General features: G+C 52.9%; 1 protein-coding gene across 5 annotated transcripts in view; it reads right to left on the reverse strand.

Moving 5' to 3' along the window:
- The window catches only part of PHACTR2 (phosphatase and actin regulator 2), a 193091-nt gene that overhangs the window by 47088 nt on the left and 123411 nt on the right, over nt 1-22592 (reverse strand). For 3 of the 5 annotated variants that reach the window (XM_037844364.1, XM_037844363.1, XM_037844362.1), the window contains exons 3-5: nt 10301-10381; nt 5599-5757; nt 401-643 (exon numbers count right to left, since the gene is read on the reverse strand). The exons of 1 other annotated variant lie outside the window; for it this stretch is intronic. In XM_037844364.1, the coding sequence (XP_037700292.1) occupies nt 401-643; nt 5599-5757; nt 10301-10381 (483 nt within the window). The remainder of the gene's footprint in view (nt 1-400; nt 644-5598; nt 5758-10300; nt 10382-22592) is intronic. One more of the 5 variants, XM_037844365.1, reaches the window with a different exon arrangement.

The raw sequence follows: 22592 nt of genomic DNA on the forward strand, positions 1-22592 counted from the left end.
AGACTTAAGACGTTAAAATCCAGTAAATAGATCAAAGCTAAACAGTGCCATATTCCTATAGGCAAACCTGTAATATTTGAAAAGAAAACCCAAGCAAAGAGCCACGTGGCCTCAAAGAGGCAGAAAGTGAGTCAACGTGCAAGTGCCATCAGCCCCGTCAGGGACCCGCTCCCTGCAGCCTCGTACTGGGTCAGGAGAAAGAGGCAAATTCGCCCAAATACGGAGGCGGTGAACCACACAACTGGGTGGCTTTCTGTGGCAGGGGTAAGAGAGGGCCTCCGGGGCCTTCCCTGTCCAAGCCCGATCCCCAAAAGGTCATCGGTCCTGGAAGAAACGATCACTCCACCCTCCCGGGGCCGGGCAGCCGGGCCCGACCCCACCGTGCCCGGGGCGTACTCACCGGCCGCCTCGCGGGTGGCATTCCGGCTCGCTGGCTTGGGCGGAGGGGCGGGGGCCTGCTTACCAGGAGCCTTGGCTGTGTTTTTACCGGGAGGCACTTCGCCGGCCCTGTGACTGGCCGCAGTAGCAGCCCCTTTTGGAGGCACAGGTGTTTTTTTGGGTTTAGGTTTGGGCTTAGGCTTAGGAAGAGCTGCAGGAGGTGGTGCAGGAGCTGCCGCTGTTTCAGAGCGGTGTTCAGTGTTCTCTAGAAACGAGAAAGTGACAAGAAGCAGACAGATACAGACACACACCAGATAAACACAATGAGCAAGACACACGGCAATGGGAGGACAGACACTCGCTGCTTGGCCCTGGGACCGCTGTGGAGCTCCGAACCAAGGGAGCAAGGCTGGGGTGAGATCGAAGACTGAGAGCCACAGGGGGTGTCCCCAGGTCTCTGGAACGCGTTTGCTGAAGCAGGGCCTTGGAAGTTACTCCCGTGACGTTGGGTCAGGGACGGGGCGGGTGCCTGTGTCAGGGGCTCCTTCGGCCTTGAGCCACGGCTGCTGGGCAGGGACTTGGTCGAATGTAAGTTTACCAGATTTACCAGGTTAACGGAGGTGAAGGCCCCTCGAGCAGAAGGCCAGCATGCCTCACAGAGCACGCGGTGATGACAGGGCAGTCAGCTTTGGGACCTTCCAGAATCGTCCGTGCCCCCACAGGAATGCACTCCCACCCCCAGAAGGGGACGTGCTCCAGTCTCACTGAGGTCGGAGGCAGCTGCTTCCTAAGCCCGGGCAGCCCCTCCGCGGGCACGATGCACAACACTGACCCTCACCACTGCGCTTGGCTGGAGCCCTCCCGGCTTCCTGGGACCCCCACCCAGGGTAAACGGGTGACCTGTGACCTCTTCAAGTAGCGTCACGGCTACAGTCACAGAGGGCTCCAAATCCCCCAAACGCTCCCTTTGTCTTGTAATGTAAACACAAGTAGCAGATTTTGGAAAGGCGAAGGTCAAATTCATATGTAAAATTCACACCTAAGAACCTCAGCCTCGGCCTCGGAAGGCTTCGCCCAGCTGGCGGCGAGCATGTCCGCACCTCGTGCTGCAGGTGGAGGCGGAAGGCTCCCGCTCACCTGCCCACCTGGCTTTTTTCTAATATTGTCTGATGGTAATGAAAGTAAATTAAAATATGTGTCTGGCCCAAAGAGCCAAGCAGCACTCCTTTAAAAATGGAGCACAGTCAAAAACATAAGACACTGTGGAGACAAGACCAAGCCATCCCGTTGGTGAACGGCCAAGAAAGGGCTTTTTATACCGGAGTGATCACAGTTTCTTGGTCTTCCTTTTTTTATCACACGCAGACCCCATCAATCCACATACAAAACTACCATCAAAATGAGGTGAGTTATGGTGGGTAATCAGGAAGACTTCTCTTTACAAGTTCACCTTTTATCCTGCTGCAGCCACGGGACCCTCCACAATTGCTGAAACCCAAACCGAGCCCTCGGAACATGCCAGTACTTATGTCTGCACCTCCCACTCAGCGGTCTCGGAGGCTGCTCGGCATGCTTGCTGGATTTACATCTCTTGGCTCCTCGGCTAGGCTGCTCGGTGGTGGCGGCTCCCCTCGCCCCTGGTCGGGATGAAAGCAGATGATCTCAGGTCAGCCTGGGCATGACACACCCCTAAAGCCACGCGCACAGGGCCGAGGCCATCTGGGTGCATCTCCGGAACGTCAGCCCCGTTTGTCCACGGCAGGAACCCGCCATCACCCTGGGCAGCCACTCTCAGTTCACCTCAGTTCTCTTCCTTTCCTTTCTGCCTGAGATTTCAAACGATAAGTCACACCCCCCAGAGCATCCAGCGTCCAGGCTTGGGCAGGAGGAGACGGTTTGCTCGGTAGCAGCTGGGAGTGGCCGTCCCATCCCCATGGGGAGCACAGGGGCACCCCACACCCAGACTCGACTCCTGGAGCCTCCCCGTGCGCTCCTCACGCTGTGCCTCGACGGTGAGCTCTGCAGCTTCTACCACATTGCCGGAGCTCTCTGTGTGCACGCATATGTGCGAGTGGCGTGTCTTCTGACTCAATCACAAACTCCTTTCCTCTGGAATTTTACATCCTGGGAAACAGGGCTCTGAACACCATAGTTAGTCAATGAATGTGACCAACTGGCTGACGGCCGTTGACACAGAAAGCAGAAGAGGGCATGTTCTTTCCTTCCATCTGGGAGCTAATGAGTAAGTCACGCCACGCTCTTCATTATTACCACATGGTCTGAAGTCATGGTGTAAATCGATGGGTTTCCGGAATATTCTCTCTTCAAGAGGAGGTTAGGAAAGAGCAGCTGATCCCTTTGGGCTTGATGAGGACACCACGTTTCACAACAATGCCTCTGGGAGGCACGTGTTGATGGCACTTCCAGGTTTGGCTCCTTCCAGCACAAGAAGCGCTTGGTCCAACAAGAGGCAGAACAAGCCTCTCCCAGCCCCATCCCGCCCCCACCAGCTACCCCCTCCTCTCCTTCAGCTCTCAGCTCCGAAGTACCTTGCTCCAGCCAATCTGGTCCCTGGTGCCAGCCCCTGGCTTCCTGAGCTCAGGCAGTCACCACTTGGCGGTTGACCCCTCGGTGCTGTGCTCAAGGGCCTGGCCTGTCCCTGGCTCACCTCCTTCCCGGCCCACGGTCAGCCTTCTTTATTCTTTGTGGAACAAATAATGTAAGTCACTGATTACTCCATTCAAAGTCCTTCAAAGCAACTCATCAGAAGTAGTAGCAAACAACTTTCAGATTTATCATATTTAATTCCAAGCTGCATTCAACACCTCACAGAGTTTTTCTTCCTCTTATGTATTTAGAGGGACTTACTAAGAAAGAATTTAGCAACTTGGCGAGACTTAAAAAAACACACCACCACCTGTATTAACCCTGCCAACTGGACCCCTTTATGTGGAGTTCAAGAGCCCCGAAGACGAAAGGCAGGGTCCCCGTGTTAGCCGAGCAGGCCGGGGACCCCGGCACCAACTCTGGAACCGGGGGCCTAGGAGCCCTGGGCACAGCCAGGAGCCCATGAGTGCCACTGCCCCCCACCAGGGCGAGCAGGAAGGGCCTCGCCTGCCTGACGAGTGGCACTTACAGTGGGTCTGCTGTCCTTGACACGGATGCTAGAACGTTAAAGTGCCGAGATGTTGTCTAAGCGAGAGCTACAACCCTCAAGGACTATAACTGCATATTGATGTGATTTTGCAAATTAATGAAGGGAGCAGGCTCTTGAGTGAGTTACCTTAACGTGAAAAGTGAAGAGGCACTGCACCATAAAATCACAGGTGAGTGAAGTTCAGGGGCACTCGGGACAGGAGTGAGAGCTGAAGAGGGACAGAGGCGAAAGGGCGTCTCGGACTCCAGATATTCCAGAGGTGGTAGACCCGGTTACCTTTGCTTGTAAGGTCTTTTTAATTCAATATAACCCTGGGCAACGCCGTGATGAGGAGCTGTCTTCGTTGTGCCCAGGAAAGGGTTCCAAACCCGGTGTTCTCCTGCTCTCAGCGTGGCTCAGCACCTGCAGTCCTCATGACAGGTGGCTCCACTGCCTGCTGAGCCAGGTGGGGCCCGTCGCAGGCTCCTACGCATGCGCGCGCCCCACAAGGCCCTCTCATGGGCCGCACCGGACCCAAAAGGACAGAACAGAACACTGCAAAGTGAGGAGAAAGGAAACAAAGCTCCTCTGAGTGTCCAAGAACCTTCAAAGTCTGCTGTGTTCCTTTCAGAACATCAGTGTCGGCTGATTTTACTAACAGAAAACTGTCCGCAAGTCTTAGCTCGATAGGAAGCCGTTCCTCCTCTGAAGTCCGGACAGCGGGGCTGTGTGCCACCCCAGCCAGGCGCACACCGAGATGCACCGCTCCAGGGCCAAGGACACGATTCCCAACCATGACGAGGCCGTCCCACGGACAGGCACAGATGGATTTCAAAGTTAACGACTGGACTTAAAAAAAAAACACATCACTACTTGCATAAATACTTTAACTGAATCCCTTAAAATCTGTAATTTATCTGAGTCCACTTTCTCTTCATGATCCAGGAATATTATCATTGAAAACACTAACTTCTCACAATCAGTTGTATATAATTTCAACCAGAGTCTGTCAGTGGAACAAGGCTAATTAGTAAGGCCCCATAAATACTATCCTTAATATCTGAATAAAGCAAAATAATAAGTTTCCAACAGATTATTAACGGGGGCCTCTAAAATTTTTAAATGCTAATTTACATGCAGATAAAAAGTGGTTATGGACTTCCAGAGATGATTTTCATATTACAATGTCTATTTAATGGGGTCATCATATGTTCTTCTGTCCCCCTAAGCTTTGGAGGATTTGGGCCAAAAATAGAGGAGGAGAAGTCTGCTCCCAGCAGTGTCTAAGAGTTCTCAAAATGCTCACAGAACCCAAACTGGGTGGCTGAATCTGGCCTCCAGCTCCAGGGCAGCTCCAGGGCAGAGCAGGAAAGTCTCTTCCTGCGGTGCACGTCTAGGCTGCACGGAGCCGTCTAGAAGCTCCCACCAGCCTCACCCCGCAGGAGTTCCAGTGAGAGCTGTGTTGAGATGGGATCAGTCAGCCATCAGGATCTGAACTTTCTGGGGGTCCCTGCAGGGATCTAGTCTGTCCAAGATCCTGCACTGCAGAAACCCCAGTGTCTGAGGAAGCCTCGGGGACTGCTCTGTAGCCTCTGCCCTACTTGACATCCCCAACTGCACGCTCAGATCCAGAGCGGAGCTGTGGCTACCAGCTGAGCATGGCCACCTCAGTCCCCGGCATCTCTCAGAAAGGTCTAGAACCTGGGCCAGAACCTAGAATCCTGGTGTCCACGTCCCTCCGGGCTGAGCGGCACAGGGGCCAGCTCCAACCAGCAGATAGATGTGCAGACTGCTGGCTTCCTTTTCTCATCGAGAACAGGACGGTATTCCCAGATGGCTCTGACGACTGCAGCGGCACCCACCTGGCCACCCCTCTACCTGACCACCTTTAGAAGCTGTGCCGTGTGCTTATGCAGAGGGCGGGTCCGTGTGGGGAACCTCCCGTGTCTCCCCATTAAGCTGGCATTTGCAAACCTCCTCTCCGCAGACCCCGGACCTGGGGGATGCTGTCTGGAGCCTGAGACCCAGCTCCCGACGTGGAGCCGGACCAAAGCAAAGCACTGCGGGCTTCCTCTCTGCTTTACCTTTCCCGTCTTCTGCCTGGTCGTGGAGCAGCGTTGCCTTTCTGGATGCGGGGCCGTCACCCTCTTCAGGCCTCACTACATTTTCCTCCCGGGAGGTCTCCTCTCCGATGGGTACCAGGTGCCCATTTGAACTTTCAAAGTTAACTGTTACGTCTCCATCTAAAAGGGGGAAAGAAACACCTAGATGTCCAACTGGACGGCTTTCTGAAAGTTCACGTGCGTCCCTGTGAATCAAAACCTCCTCCACCGTTCTACCACGTCTCCCTAAATAACTCATTCACTCTGAAGAGCTAGGAAACCCCTAGTCCTGGGGAAGCATCTGCGGCGGCTCCCCACGGGCCACCTCAACTCCACAGGAGTAAATATCCTAATTAGGGCGCATCCCTGCAGCAGATTCCCCGTGGTCACTGCTCATGAGCCTCTCTGTCATTCAGAGACTGACGGTGAAAGGAGTAATCTGGAAAATGAAACAAACATTTTAACAAGCACCAAAAACACAGAGTGGATGCAAATGCACAATAATGTGAAATGTAATTACATACACAAACAATTAGTGAGAAAACACGAACATTTCCAAGTTCTACCCCAGAGCACACTGTCCACTGTGTAACAAAACCACTACTCCACAAAGAAGCAAGGCTAATTTTATTTTTATTTTCTTATTTATGGAAATATTGAAAAGTGGTCAGTTAATTTTTATATATGACAGACCAAAAAGCCCTTAAAATTGGACTAATAATAATCTGAAAACATTATGAGGGGAAAAACACATGAAAAAAAATGATTCCAGAAGAATTTTTTAAAACTCATGGCTAAAAATAAAAGTTATAATACGTTACATAAATGTTATATAACTAATTTTAAACTCTGAAGCTTCCTGAGTCCTGTGGGTTTCAAAAATGAATGAGATTTTCAGAAACTCTTAATTCAGTGATACTTGAAAATTCGTATCTGGAAAATTTTAAGAGGCTTTTTTACCATTGTCAAAGAAACATTAATGAATTGAAGCTCTGACTCAGCAAACTTGAAGAAATGCATGGTCACAGCTGTTTTAATGCAATTTCTGATTAGTCTTATTTTGGCCATCATTATAAACAGAGACCATCTCCCAAATTTTCATTAAATATGATTGAATTGCTTTGGCTTAACAATGAAATCCATTGGTCTTTTCAACAAAAGCAGTCGTGGCCTTTCAATAAGCAAAATACATTTCATGGGATGAGGTCATGCCCCAAAAGAACTAGCTATTGCACATCACTTCCAAAGACGATAATCTGATTCCTATAGAAAACTGAAACAGACAATAGCTGGAGCAATGCTATTTGAAATAAATCTTAACTATTTTAATGAAATTAAGGCAACAATTTCTTAAAGATCATATGTCAAATCAAATAGGAACCAAAATGGACACAGTTTCTATTATTGCATCGTAAGCAATTGGCTGTGAAACGAAGTGGGGGGGACAGATGAGCACAAAATAATGTCCAGTTATTTGGCTCAGAAAAATAAAAACTGATGTATAAGAATGGAAAATTCCAATCAAAATAGGGAATCATTTTCTTTATATAAAAATGTCAGTTTTTAGGTTACCCAAATATAAATTTGTTTTCTTTGACTTTAGTTGGTAAATAAAAGTATGTTGAAGCCATGTTAAATTACAACTCATTTTTATTTTAAACATTAATATGCCAAAATTCTTTAGTAGGTTAAACAACTGATTTTTAAATTTTACAGCAAAAAAGCTAGAGAGAAAATCCGACAGACCTGGCAGAAGGAGAAAATGGATTAGCATGTGATAGAGAGGAACAGATAGCAACGTGGAAAGGTACTCGCTTTGGTGCGTGAAATAAAGCTGGTGTGTATGTACAAAAACACCTGTAGAAAACGGAGACATGCTTGTGATAAATACGGAAAAAAGGAGAAATGCAAGAATAAAACAGGAGAACTGAAGTTGTTACAATTCTTTGGTGTGTGTACTGAAAAGGGCCTAGGGTTTTGTGTCATCAAGTTGTCTCTGAATGAAAAGAAGGTGAATCCTTGATCTGGTTGATGCGCGTTAGTAAAACACATGCAGAGCAGAGAAAGGCAGGAGGCAAGGATGGGCCGGCGGCAGGTTAGGAGGCGAAGCCCAGGCCACGGCTGGGAGGAGGCTTTGCATGCACAGGCAGCAGAAAACTCAGAAAAGAGGTGTGAGCACATGGAAGCACCGGTTAGAAAAGGGAGCATAAGAGTGGCTGAAGGGCTTTACCTCTTTCTGGAAAACAGGTGTATTTAGGATAGAGTTAACGGAGGAACCGATCTGAGGAGAAAATCACGTAGGACCAAAAGGTGAGTGACCCATTAGAAGGTTAAAATGTCCACCATGGGAGAAAGAGTGAGGAGGGGACAGTCAGTCCTGACGGCTAAGAGGGAAGACGGAAGGGAAGACAGGGACAAGGACGAGCCTTGGCCTGAGCGTGGTCTTCCTGGGACAGAAGGCCATGGCCGAGCTTTTAGACTGAAGGTAGGTCTCTGTGTGAGGGAGAATCTAAAAGGAATGGTAGCAGTAGCTGGGGGAGAGGCCCTGGGGCAGGATGGGGTGAGGCTGGAGGATGCACACATCTCCGGCTGTGAATGGAGGGCATCCTCCACACGCGCTGTCCAGAGCAAGGGCAGGGCCGGAAGCCCCGGCCGGGAAGGAGGGCGCGCCACGGGGAGAGAGGAGGCTGCGCCGAGAAGAGCCGCTGCCCGCCTCTGGCTACAGCTGGAAAGAGACCGTAGTTCTCCAGAGACGTGCTTTTGGAAAGACGGCGGGAAGCTACTTTCTCCAGCCCTGGGGTGAAACGAGGGCAGACAACTTTCAAACATTTGGTCCTTCCACAGTTCCCCATGGAGACCATGCACAGGCAGAAAGAAAACTCAGTGCTTTCTGACTTCCCAAACAGTAAACCCACTGCACTACGTTTAGGTTAAAAACGGTTTTGTTCTTTCATTGTGACAATAATTTTAATATTCAGCTGCAAAACTTAAAGATAGAGGTCAAACAGAATCAGATTTCTGGGGAATAAGTATCTGTTGACCCAAGAAATTGTAGTCTGTCATGCAAATTGTTGAACAGAATAGGCAAAATAAAAACCCATCAATTCTTTAAATTGACCATTGCTACTTGTTTTTAGAAAAAGGAAACTCCTTTCTACCTACAAATTTTAATTAGAACCAAAGGTCTCTTTAATCTCTATCTTTAAATCTACTAACAGTTTAAATCATAGTTTTTTTCCATTTTTTTCTTTCTTTAAAAAATTTCTGTATAAAGGACACCCAGCAGGTGCCCTGGCCCATTCTGTAAAGCTGATGGCTCAGATACAGCTTTCCGGGATGGGTAATTTCTCCACTGCCTCCAGAGAGATTGGATGGGGGGTGGGTTTTGATACTCCAAGCCCACCTTCAAGTAAAACAGAGTTAGGGATATAAATTTTTCTCATTTTCAAAAGTCTCAGACAGGAAATAAACAGCTTCAAGTTAATAGGGAATTAGGGTAGACAAAGTTCATTCACAGGGGATAGTGAGAGAAGTCTGACAGGTCAGAATTGCAATGAAACACCTAAAATTATGAGGGCTCAAAAAAAATGGCATTCACTTGGGATTCTTTGAAAATGGTATTATTAACTCAGGTTTTCTTTGAAGCAGGATAAACCAAATAAAACATGTCCTAGCTCCAGTCTAGTGTTATTTGGATGTTGGTAAAAGCCATGTCATTTTGATTTACAAAGATAATGTCTAAAAGGTTAAGTTATTTGCAAGGAAGATACATCAGGAAAAGAAAAATACGATTATTTCAATCCCAAATCAATAGCTCTTTATTTTACCCATGAAAGTACAGTAATCATACTTTATTTACCCCAGTAAATGTCAGGGGAAATGGCCATAGATCAATCAACAATGCTGCAACCAAAATGACCTTTAATTTTAATGGCAGTGGAAGGGATGAAAATCATTTGATTTTGTTTATTTGGAGGAATAACCAATGTTGGTGTCTTCTTTTGAAGGTCAACCTCCATTTCTATCTAATCCTTGTCTTTTTGAACAAGATTCTCCTTGGGATGATAGAGGAAAATGGCTAGAAGATTTTAGAGGTAGGAAAAAAAAATACTGGGCAATAAAAATTATTAGCGAAAAGGTGAGGAGCAACTAGATTCAGAAAAGAGAAAAGAGCATAATATTGGGAAAACCGCTTGAGGAAACGCACAAAGCAAATTAATTTGGTTGGCTTGTTCACGCCGTATCGCTCTTACAACGGAGGGTGTCATGGCGCGCAATTGCGAGGCAAGTTCGCCATCGTGTTCCTCTTTTTCCTCTTATTAGCTGCCCTACGAAACAGGTATGACATGAACAAGCTAAGCCTCTGCATTTACTCAAACAGCTGAGAAACGGGGACAGAAACACTGAAGTCAAGAGCGGAGAAGAGGAGGAGCCATGCAGCGGTGGCATCGTGTCAGGAGCTCTGGCTTTAGAAGAGCTCGCCGGAAGGGCCATGAGTTCCCTTCTAGGACCCCTCAGTTCTCTGCAGTCCACAAAAGCAGAGAGACGGAAGCAAGATTCCTGGAGGGAGATCCCCACAGCTCTCTCCACCCCCCATCCCGTCAGCTTAAATTTCAAAGGAAATGAGAGAAAGAGCAAAGAACGAAGGATCAAACGATTTTAAGCGTATGATTAATGTCCTCACCTTCATCAGGCAATTCCTTAAGAACTCCCCTTCTTATCAGCTCCTCTCTACTTTGTCTTGTGGATATCTTCCTTTCTAACACTTTTAAAAAGAATAAGCACAAGTAAGAATCAAGTCATCACTCAGAATAATTATGAAAAACATTCCAAGTAGAACGGAGCATGTTCATTCTGGCCAACGGAGGACTCGAGCCCCAGCTTTTCTTGCGGGAGCTGAGTGGACACCGTGCCCTGAGCCCGGCCACCATGCCTGGACTCTCGGAGGATGACCCTGGCCGCGAACCCAGACTTGACGCCCATCAACGACAGAGCTCAAAGGCCTGCTCTCGCTGTGAAACACTCCTGATTTGGTAACGATTCATCTAAAGCCTGGAATTCTGTGGATGTGCACGTGTACGGGATCCACATGCTGACATAAGAAAGACCATCAGTAAATATTCGGGGAACTCATCTGAATCCCAGAGAGGACGGGCTGCCCTTCTGGCATTTTCTCTCTTACACCTTCTGTTCCAAAAGCCCAGCACAACAGATTTCCATAACCCCTCCCTGCCATACACAAGCACAAATTCCAGAGAGTTCTGGTGTACCTCCTGACAAACCCCAGGTCTTAGAAGGATGGCGACGGGTTAAGAGTGGACAGCTCCCACAGGCAGGTAAAGGGGGGTGAGCCCCAACACTGGTCTTTTCTTCCTGTGGAAGGAATCCAAAGTCCTGGAGCAACTTGACGAGGGAGCTGAGGACATCAGGTGGCACCTCGGTAGCACTGTCCACCTTCCCTGTTTGTAAAATGCGTTCCCGAACCCCAGATGCCTCTGCAGCCACCAGCCCCATGCCCACTCTTGGGGACAGGAGGCACGACATCCATGAACCCATTGCATCGGCACCCCAAAGCACATGATGCAGAGCTCCAATCTGTCCAGATGTGCTGTCAAAAAAAGCACCTTGTCACAGCAGCAAAGGGCTGGAAGGAAAGGGGCGGGGTGGGGTTTCCCTGAGCCCCGCTCCTGCAAGCCCCACTGTCTGCAAATCCCGGAGCCACCCTGGACAACACAATCTTGAGACCCACACTAGGCCTCCGTGGCCCGAGCCACGCCTGGCACATGCAAAGTGAGCACGTGATAACACGGAGAACTTCTGGTCACCAGGTGCCCGCAGTGAGGACACCTTGGGGGTGGGGTGTCAGGTGCGGGGCGGCTGCAGGTGCAGCCCTCAGCACGGGCACTGACGGCGTGAGCCCAGCACTTTGCCCCTCAGAGTTTCCTCCTTCTTCTAACTACGAATACTGCTTTCCCTTTATATCCTGGTTGCTAGAGAGGGCGGATTAAAACCTGCTATTGAACACCAATTTATCACAAGACAATTCAAGGTTGGAATCTCTGCTCCGTCTCAGGGATCTGGATTAATTTGTTTTATTTAAAGTGTATATGCTCTTTGATGGAAGTCCGATATTTTGGGGAGAGAATCAGAATATGAACAAAGAAGAAAATGAAGGAATGAATGAGTAGTCAGAAGAGTGACAGTGAGCACCTGACTGGGGTACATGGAGCCGAATGCAGAACCCTCCGAGATTTACTCACCACCCTCCCTTCCAGAAGCAAGGGACAAGGGCTCCTTTACGTGTGAGTGGTTTCGATGGGCAGAGTTACTGGGCTGTGTGGGGAGCTGGGAGCTGTTCTCTGATGGGAGTTCTTTTATGTGAAATAGGGCTGTTGGTGAAACATGGCTCCACGTTGCTCAGGCCTTGGTCAAACAGGAGCGAAGCGTGGCTGACCCCCAGGGCGACCCCAGCCCACAGTGGAGACTGGACAAGTGGCTCGGGGCCCTGCAGCCCTGGCTTTCCCTTTCTTGCCTGGGGGCTGTGCAGGAAGGCGGCCCCTGGCAGCCGTGGGGCAGTGGGCACTCGGGGGCAGTGGACACTTGGAGGCGGTGGGCACTTGAGGCAGCGGGCACTCGGGGGCGGTGGACACCCGGGGGTGGTGAGCACTCGGGGCAGTGTGTACTTGGGGGCGGTGGACACTCGAGGGCAGTGGGTACTCGGGGGCGGTGGACACTCAGGGTGGTGGGCACTCGGGGTAGTGGGCACTTGGGGCAGTGGGAACTCGTGGCTCTCCCCTGCCTACCCTGCCTTGAGGATGGAGGTGACCCCTGCAAGGACAGCAGCCATGGGGCTGACCCCTGACCTCTCCCCAGCTCTGGCAGGGAATCGGAACTTTTTCTCAGGAGCTGTGTCTCACGAGCTGCCTAAAGCACAGGGTGTGGTCAGGTGTCCGAGCTCCGAGTCCAGCTTGCCCCTGGCCAGGGCGACCACGGGCATCCCCTGAACTCCGGGCCCCTGGCCGAGTCTGTGACCAGGGATGGGTCTCCGCACCGCTGGGAAGACGCAGCATATGCTCACACGCTGTCCGACTAGTAACCGTCTTCTCTGCCTTGGACACGTTCAGAACTTTCATTCTTTCCTAAAACATACCCAGTTTTTGCGTCTGCCTTTCCAAGACAGGTCCCAGAGGATGCTTCAGCTTTGTTCTGCCTTCTCTGTTGCTTCAATTCTTACTCTCAGCTCACCATTCCTGCTGCCTCCTTTCTGGAAAGCTCTGGAGCTTCGGAGCGGACACTGCCCACCAGGGACGCCGACCAGGCCACCACGCTCCCCCGGAAGGCGCCTCGGCCGCCTGCTTGGTCCCTGCCTGTCCCTCTTGGAAGGCAGGTGGCTGCCACAGGGCCTCCTCTCAGACCACCCCGGGCAGGAGCGTCTCCGCAACATTCCAGGGAGGTGGCTGCCAGCCTGGGCCCCGGACTCTTATAGGGAAGGGCAACCCTGGGCCCCTCTGCATATTCCCCAAACCCATGGGGTGGCGGAGGACAGCGGGAGCCTCTGTGAGCGCCGCACAGGTGTTCCCTGGGGGATGGCCCGCACCTGCGGCCACGAGACCTCAGGGCTCCCCCAGGCTGCAGCACAGACTGCCCACGCCCACCCTCACCCCCACCTCCACCCTCAGCTCCACCCTCACCCTCACCCCCACCCTCAGCCCCACCCCCACCTCCACCCCTACCCTCACCCTCACCCCCACCCCCACCCTCAGCTCCACCCTCACCTTCACCCCCACCCCTACCCCTACCCTCACCCCCACCCTCAGCCCCACCCTCACCTTCACCCCCACCCCCACCCTCAGCTCCACCCTCACCTTCACCCCCACCCCCACCCTCAGCTCCACCCTCACCTTCACCCCCACCCCTACCCCTACCCTCACCCCCACCCTCAGCTCCACCCTCACCTTCACCCCCACCCCTACCCTCACCCCCACCCTCAGCCCCACCCTCACCTTCACCCCCACCCCCACCCTCAGCTCCACCCTCACCTTCACCCCCACCCCTACCCCTACCCCCACCCTCAGCCCCACCCTCACCTTCACCCCCACCCTCAGCCCCACCCCCACCTCCACCCCCACCCCCACCTCCACCCTCACCCCCACCCCCACCCTCAGCCCCACCCTCACCTTCACCCCCACCCCCACCCTCAGCTCCACCCTCACCTTCACCCCCACCCCCCACCCTCACCCTCAGCCCCACCCTCACCCCCCACACCTCGCCCCAAATCCTGTCTGGCCACCCTTCCCAGCCCTTTGCCCTTTGGCTCCTCCCTGGGCAGGGCCCCTGACTCCCTCCTCTCCTTCCCACCCCCTCCCGCCCCCTCCCGGCCCCTCCCGCCCCTCCCGGCCCCTCCGGCCCCCACTGCCTTGTGTGCCTGTGGGTCCGTCCACCCCAGAGAGAGCGAGTGCAGTGAGGACCACGCAGCCCCGTGGCTGCAGCACCCCCAGAGCCCCACGTATCCTGGGCACCCTAAACACACCTGTGAATAAATCAACAGGGGGGACGAGTGAGGAAGGACAAGGCCGAGCTCTCAGCCCCTCCCGCCCCACCCAGGAGGGTGCAGGGGAGGTTCGTGGCAAAACCCTCAGGGACTGGGCTCTGCTCCCGCTGCCCGGCCTGGCGGGGGCTCCGCTCTGCCCGCGGTCAGGAGAAGGCGGCCGTGGGTGCGGGCGCCAGGGGGCTGCCCACACGCCACAAGGTCCGGGGCCCGGGAGCCACGAGCACAGGGCCAGGCCTTCGCCACCAGCCCCTCTCCGGGGAGAACTGTCCCCGAGAGTGAATTCTGCAGCCACCAAGTCCTTGTATTTGCTTTTGGCTGAGGACAGAGCTGAGCTCTAATCTCAATTCTAAAGAAGACGGCAAAGGAAATGCCATGTTTTCCTGGTTCCAGCACTGCCAGGTCCGACTGCAAAGCTGTGGTGGAAACCCCGAAACCACCTGTCTGGTCCTGAGAGTCCTCTCCGAGGCCGGCTCGCTCCTCCCTCCTCCAGAGCAGTCACAGGACACGTCAAGAAACGGCCTCCCCTTCCCCAGATCCTCACCAAGGCCCCCTCAGCTGCCCAGAGAAGCAAGCCCCAAAGGCCACCCCCAGGGTTCACCACCCCCCAAACACCCGAGCACAGAAGGCAGGAAGTACAGCCGCAGGCCCCCGGAACCCCAGAGGCACCCGTCTTCTTGTTTCTCTCACCAGGTACCTTCCTGCAGACGTTTCTAGAAGGCAACTTCCCAAAAGGCGGCCACGCGGCACAACTCCCAGCCTCCTTCTCCCCGCACTTGGCCTCCCCTCGTGAGCTCACGCAGGCCGATGTTTCAGCCAAATCGGGTGTGGACAGTCCCTCAGCCCCCTGCCCTCCGCTCCACTCTCCACCGCCTGCTTCTCCCTCCCAGAATCAGACCCCGCTCCCCACGGCGTCCAGGCCGTCCTCAGGCAGCGCCATCGGCAAGGGGTTCTCAGGATCCCCAGAGTAACTTCCCCTGTGCTCCAGCAGCACCCTTCGGTCAGCTCCCCTCAGCCCCAGCCCCCTCGGCCACAAATGGGCAACAGTGGCCGCCTCCTTCAGGGGTCTTTCGTAGGTTAAATGAGTTAATCCGTGCAAAGTGTTCAGAGCGAATCTAGAAAGCATTCGAGAGACATCAGCATGACCGTTATGCACTTACGGCACTTAGGACATTCTTCGCGGCTACACATGGACACCGCTGCATGTTTACACGTCTCCAGGAGGCGGCCCTGTCTATCTTCTTGTCTCCATCTTGCTGAAGACAGTGTAATGCAGAGTGGCTATCAGGGACCCTTGGGGCGGAGGGAGGGAGGGAGGGACGGGGGAATGTCCAGCACCCTTCCTACTTCTTCTATAAACAGCCCCCCGGTGAGCTCCTCCCGGCTCTTGGTGCACGTCGTGGGGGTGCGGCCCCACCCCGGGCTCTGGGACTCCAGTGCTCTATCCAGTCAGGCCCAGCATCTCCCCAGCCTTCCCGACTGCTCCAGAGAGAGGTGCGTGCCACGTGGCAACAGCGAGGTACAGCCCAGGAAAGCAGCCCTAACAGCAAGAAAGGGGGCTGGTTCCTGGAGTTGCAAAGCAAGCTGAATACGGCCCAGAGTCACTAGGGCTCACCCTGCCTCCAAAAGGGAGAGCCTAACTGAAAAAAAAGTCAATGCAGAGGCACACAGGCTCAAAAGAGGGAGAGACAGATTCCTGATCAGAGCTTCTGAGCACCTGGATCCAATCACACCTGAAGGCTGTGTGTCCCGGCCCTTTCCTTTACACGAACCAATAAACTCCCTCTTTGCTTCAGCCTGTTATTACTCACCAGCAGTGTATGGTCCTGACTAATCAAAAAGGCATTAAGTAAATGCTTGTTTTTTAAAGTTGGATTTTCTTCCAGCATGGACCAAAGATTCCTTAGGCTGCCATGGTAGAAACATGAAAGTAGACATTTATAGAGTCTCCTTCCCCCTAGAGAGTTCGAAACGTGGCCAGGCCTTAAGAAAGAGGAGGGGTCCTGGGCTCTTCCTATTGGAAAATAGTGTCCTCTAGAAACCTGAGCATAATCATCCATTGATTTGCTGCTTACAAAGCATTTTTACATTTGTTTTGTCATCAGTACCCTCAGTATCCCTGAAAGACAGGCTGAGCCATTATTTTTATTTTCCTCCTATGAATAAGGACACTGACACTTAGGCTAAATGCATTTTCCTGTCGGACAGATAGAATCCAGTTGAATGAACTAAAAGCTCCCGGCTTGCATTTGCTAATTGAGCGGATAATTACAAAGATCCCCACTTTCCCATGAGAGGAGCAGTGATGTCTAACTTTCCTTCAAGATGTCAGGTGGAAGGACAGCTTTAAAGTTTGTTTTAATTGGGTCCTGCTTTCTATTTAAATTATAAAAGGATGCAGTAAAAGTTCTCGCCTGGCCCTGGCCCCACCCACCCAAATGAACCCCACCTTCACTCCACCCCCTAAGCTCTTCTGCTAGGTCTCCTGGGTCCACCCAGACTTCCTGGAGCACAGCCACATGCTCATTTTAAGTTCCTTTTGCAGGACTGTGCTGCAGACTGTGGTGCATTATGCTCTTTCGCGGATAGCTGCCTGGAGTGCTTTCACAATTTCGGGAGGAAGGGGTGCAGAAAAGGTGGGGGGCAGAGGGAGCGGAGCTGGCCTTGGCCCTGTGCAGACGGGAGGCGGCTGAGAACCGCGGAGGTCGCTGGACCCCAGGGGACCAGCGGGGACATTCCCGGGGGAGAAGGTTCAGGACCAGAACAATGAGCGGGTCCGGATGCCACACGGGCCAGGAAGTCCCGGGAACCTCGGAACCTTGGGAGAGCGACGTGGGACCCGGCCCGTCCTGCCACCTTCCTCTCTGACTTGCAAGCCCCTGAGGAGCCGGGCCGACTGTGGGGCGCATCCAGTGGAGGAAACGCTGGCGCCTCCACCTCCTGTTTCTTTACAGTAAAGGAGAGTAAATCCAAGATGGAGCGAGAGCACGGTGGGGACTGAGGTTTGAAACACAGAGACGGACAGCCATCCTCAGGGTAATTAATTCTGCAGCCACACTCAGAAGAGCAGCTGCAGAAGCAACACACAAACACCTCCCCACTGTCACGGGAGGGGGTTTCGCACCAGAAGGGCCTAAAGACAACCCGCTGAGGGCAGAGCGCCTCAGGATCCGTTCCAGGACAACGTGCCCATCTCAGGGACCCCCCACTCTGCACAAGACGGCGTCACATCTCATCTCTCCCTGCCCAGGCAGCCAAGCGGCGAGGGGCACTGAACCATCCTAAGTTAGGGCAGCCCACTCATGAACCAACTCTCAACGCTGCAGCCAAAAGGGATCGTGGGTTTTTTGCTTTTAATTACCAGGATTTAAAGGAGCTAAAATTCTCCACACGTTTGGTCAGTTATTTTGGAGGAGAGTTGGGGGAGGAAGGGGATTTGATATGAGCCGTAAATGCCTGTTTTTATTTTGTCAACCTATTGAATAGCGTGTATTAAAACACCACCAGCTCAAAGTGATATTTGAGGGTAAACATCTAAATTAGTCAGAAGGCCGAGTAGGAATTCTCAGAATTCCATGCTCATTATTTCCATATACATATCTAATCGAACTAAGTTTCTTAAGAAGGATTAAAAGTTGGTTTTCTTGAACACTTTAAGCCTGCCCCTTCGTACACCACAGGATGCACGGGATTTGGGAGAGCCTTCAGCCAGGCCTGAGCAGGGAGGGAGAAGATCCACCCGATTCCCACCTCACCCTGCTGGGGGACAGAGGTAACTGCAACCAACTTCTTTAATTTTCCAGGATGACACAGAAAAAACTGGGTTTGGGGAAATGTATCTTTTCACAGTAGCTGAAACTAAAACATTTAAAGTTTGACAGGAATGCTGGCTTCCCACTTTTGCATAAAGTTTCTTTTCAATATCCTCCTTGCCACTTTTCCAGTTTTTCTGATTATTAAGGGGATATCAGGTCTAGGCATCCTTCCTGGAGACTGAAAAGGCTAGAAAACAGAATAGGGATCCGCAGGCATATATTCACATCCTCCTAAGACGCAGTGTGCTTGAATCCAGACCTGCAACTCCTTACCGGTGGTCGTGAGCAAACCTCTAAACCGCTCATTTCCAACTAGAAAACAGAGATATAAAGGCCAACATTGGACGGATAGCACAATGATGAAAAATTGTGCAGAGCATCTGGCACCAGGTTAGGACTAGACAGCAGCAGTTTCTTTCCTTGCCTACTTTGAGTTTTCTCCTTACACGTAAGTGCAGGCCACGTGCCTTCAACCACACTCCACGGATCCTCTAGTGCGACGTGCCACACTTCCCAAAGGCGCTGGCAGCCGGGTTCAGACATGGGCCCTGGGACCTGGGATGAGGAAGTTCACGGTCCTGAGCCTCAGTTTCTTCATGAGTGAAACGGGCCTTATGATAGCAGCCCCTCTCTGTAATAGCAGCCCCTCTCTATAAGAGCAGCCCCCCTCTATAATAGCCCCCTCTGCGGGTGACTGAGCTTGTACCTCAACTTACCAGGCCTGGGCCAGGGGACCTGATATCACCCCCTGGGGAGGGTAGTAGGTACGGGCGTTAGTGCCCTCTGCAGCCCCCCCGAGCCTGGGGAGCGAGGTCAAGGCGGCTCCCTTTTCCTCACCCAAAATGCCACTGGCAGGGGAGGCTTGCCGGAGGGAACCGCCTTTCTCCCAACCGCTCTTTCCCCACTTCCTTATCTTACCCGCACACTCCCCTGTGCCAAGGCAACTCCTGCCACCGCCAGCGCGCATGCACCGTGGCCAGAACAACTCCCGCCCGCTGCAACGGCTCCTGCGTCCTCTCAGAACCAATCCTAGCCCCTCTCCCTTCAATATTGCCATTTAAGGCTACTTCACCTCCTTTCCAGCCCTGCCCTTCTTACCAGCCTATATAACCTGTAATCACCCCTGAATAACTCTCTTTGGCGCATACTCCTACTGGATGAAGAGTGTCTTGTCCTTATCGCCGCCCTCCACACCTTGCACGCCTCCCGCCGAGGACCCGGCCAAGTCCTCCGCCTCGCCCTCGCCTCCGGGAAAGAGCCCCCGCCGCCGGTACCCTTTAAGCAGCCCCGAGAGCTGAGGGCTCCGCTACCGGCCGCCACTCCCCCTAGAAGCAGTAACCGCGACCGCAACTGGTGCCCCGTGTGAGGGAGCGTCTCCACACAACAGTTCGGCAGGTCGCCCGCTCGCCCGGACGCCTCTCCAGCTTCCCGTTTCCTCGCCTGCAAGGTAAGGGCCGCCTCTCCTTCGCCGCTTCCGGAGCCGTGGGAGGTTCACTGCTCCGAAGCCGCTCCTCCCTTCCCCCACGCTCTCTTCGTCCGGTGGGAGTGTGCGCCAAGGAGAGCTCTCTTCGTCCTCTTGTATGCGCACTTCTATAACCCCCGTTCCTCCTAACGCTCTCCCTCTTCCCCTCCATTACTTTGCTGTGGTTCTTTGTATCTTTGTTTCCTCATTTGGCGCCGTGTGCCTCTTTGCAACCGCCCCCCCCCGACTGCTCCCGTTGCCAAAGGGCACTGCTTTCCGCTCTCGCCGTCTCCTTCGGCCTCAAGGCCACGGTTTATCTCATTCTCTCTGCTCGGTAAACAACCCCCCCTCCTCCCCCCTCAGCTATGGGTAATCGTCTATCTACGTGCCAGGCACCTCAAGTTCGTGCTCTAGCGGGTCTCCTAGACACGCATCGCTGTAAAGTGTCTGTCCGGCAGCTGCAGGTATACTGGGACCTCCTGCTGCCCTTTAACCCATGGCTCACCACTTGCCATCTTTGGGACCCTGTTACTTATGATCGTCTTATTGATCAAGTCACCAACGCCATGGAACATGAGAGCAAGCGCTTCCCTCCCGGCTTGCTCCCCACCTTGATAACCATCCGCTCCTGCCTTCAAGGCTCCCTCCCCCCTAATCGAGGCCCCGTTAAATCCAAGGAGGCCCTATCAACCCAGCCAACAGATTCAGATAGCGATATTAATTCAAATCATGACTCAGACACGGAGTCTTTAGTCGAGCAGATTAACAACGCGCTCGAGGTGACTCCCAAAAAGCAAAATAACACTGCGCCACGCCAAGATGGCGAACTTCCTCCTTTTTACATCGAGGGGAGGAAATGCTCCGGCAATGACATCAGCCCTAAGCTGGACCGGAAACCGCGTACGCTTTACCCCGCCCTTCCACAGGGCGGAGCTAGTCCGCCATCTCGTGCCTTGAACCCCGCCCTTTCACAGGGCGGGGCTGATCCACCATCTTGTGTCTTAGCCACGCCCACCGCGCCGCCATCTTGCGACGCTTGGGGCCTCCCACTCCCGCCTCCCCCTTCAGCGAGCTCCCCCTTGGAGCCACTACCGGCAGCTGCCGCCGCTCCTTCTACCCTGCCGACTAACAACCCCTGGCTGCCTTCTACACCTCAAGGCAACCCTTGGGGCAACGCTCCCCCTACCCCCACTCCCGCGCCAAGCCCTCTTCAAGCGCGTCCTCCTTTCTCTCGTGCTTTTCGCTGCTTTCCTCTTAACCTTGCCCCCACCCCACAGAAACCATATGACTGGTATCCCATTGACTCAGATACTATCAAGCAGCTTCGCAGGGCCGTCAAGGAGGACGGGTTAGGTAGCCCATACGCTTCCCAAATACTGCAGGATCTCGGCATGGACTATTGCATCCCCCAAGACTGGGCCTCGCTTGCCCGTTCCATTCTTAACCCCGGTCAGTTTGTTGACTGGCGTGCTCACTTCCAGGCAGAAGCAGCTAAGCAAAGTGAACAAGACGCAGCCCTTGGAGTCTATCATCCCCCCGAAGCCTATATGGGCACTGGAGCGTTTCTAAATGCGTCTGCTTATATTAATGTCCCTGCCACCTTCTGGACTGTCCTCAGAGGCATCGCCTTACGCGCGTTTGCCAATTGCTCTGCCCGTCGACCTAACAAATTTACCAAGCTCTTCCAGGAGCCGAATGAGCCTTTCACCACCTTTGTCTCCAGAGTCGAAGAAACCTGCGCTCAAAAGGTAAGTAATCCCCAGGCCCAATATTACATGTGCCCATCCTCAAATCCTGGAAAATCGTACTGTAATTCCCCCAACGAGTACTACTGTGCATACTGGGGGTGTGAAACATTAGCCACTAATTGGAAGCCTCCTGTTCCTGATCATTACCTTACCCTAAAGTGGGCCCCTACAGGGTGCAAACTCCCTACAGTTAACTGGCTCGGCCAAGAAAGTAAGGGATCCTGCACACATCTTAATCTTACAGTGCAGCTCCCCACTGATCCCTCCTGGTTACTCAGTCAAACTTGGGGCTTCAGAATCTATAAGAAAGGAGCCGACCGAGAATCACTTATTCTAATAAAAAAGAAGGCTGTAAACCAACCAGGCCAAAATACTGCATTAAAAACACCCTCTAGCATAAGTTCCAACCAAGTCATTAACCCCCTTTTTCCACAGCCCTCCAGCCGCACTTCAAGTACAAGCAGCGCATCCGGAGGCCGCACCTCAGCTGCAAACAACGCATCGCCAACCCCACCACCCCAACCTTTTCTGCCCCCCTCTCGTTACTCCTCTCCCCTCTTCAGCCTCATCCAAGCCGCCTTTGCCTCAGTGAACTCCTCCAACCCCAATTTTACCTCCTCCTGCTGGCTCTGCCTCTCCACCTCTTCCTCCCTGTACGAGCCCGTTGCCTCCAACCTCTCCTTTTCAGAAAGCACAGAAAACAGCCCCTTAGAATGCAATTGGAATACCTCTGCCGTCCCCCTGACCTTTCATTCAGTCTCCTATACGGGAAAGTGCGTCCGCCCTCGCTCCAGTAACTCTCCCGACCTCACTGCCTGTGCCAGCTACTCATCTCCCAGCAGCTCGGCAAAATTTCTCATTCCTCATAACTCCTCCCAATGGCTCTGCTCCTCTACAGGACTTACCCCCTGTCTCAGCACGAATGTCATCAATGAATATAAAGAAACTTGCCTCCTAATTGTCCTTATCCCTAGGGTCTTATACCACAGCGAAGAAGACTTCTTCCTCCGTCTGGAAAAAACTGCAGCTCCTGTCCTTCTGCAAAAGCGAGAGCCCATCACCGCCCTCACAATTGCCTCCCTCCTAGGTCTTGCCGGCACTGGCACCGGAATCGCTGCACTAGCCAGTCAAGGCTCCGCCCTAACTCACCTCAGGGTGGCTGTTGACGAAGACATTCGTCACTTACAAAACGCTATTTACCATCTAAAAAATTCTGTCAATTCCCTCTCTGAGGTAGTGCTCCAAAACCGCCGAGGTCTTAACCTTCTCCTCCTCAAAGAAGGAGGCCTCTGCGCCGCCCTAGGAGAAGAGTGCTGTGTATATGCCAATTCCACAGGTCTCGTCGAGGACAGCCTGAAAAGGGTCCGAGAGGGACTGGAAAAGCGTAAAAGAGATCGTGAAGC

Source organism: Choloepus didactylus, chromosome 7 (assembly GCF_015220235.1).
Source record: "Choloepus didactylus isolate mChoDid1 chromosome 7, mChoDid1.pri, whole genome shotgun sequence".
Classification (NCBI taxonomy): domain Eukaryota; kingdom Metazoa; phylum Chordata; class Mammalia; order Pilosa; family Megalonychidae; genus Choloepus; species Choloepus didactylus.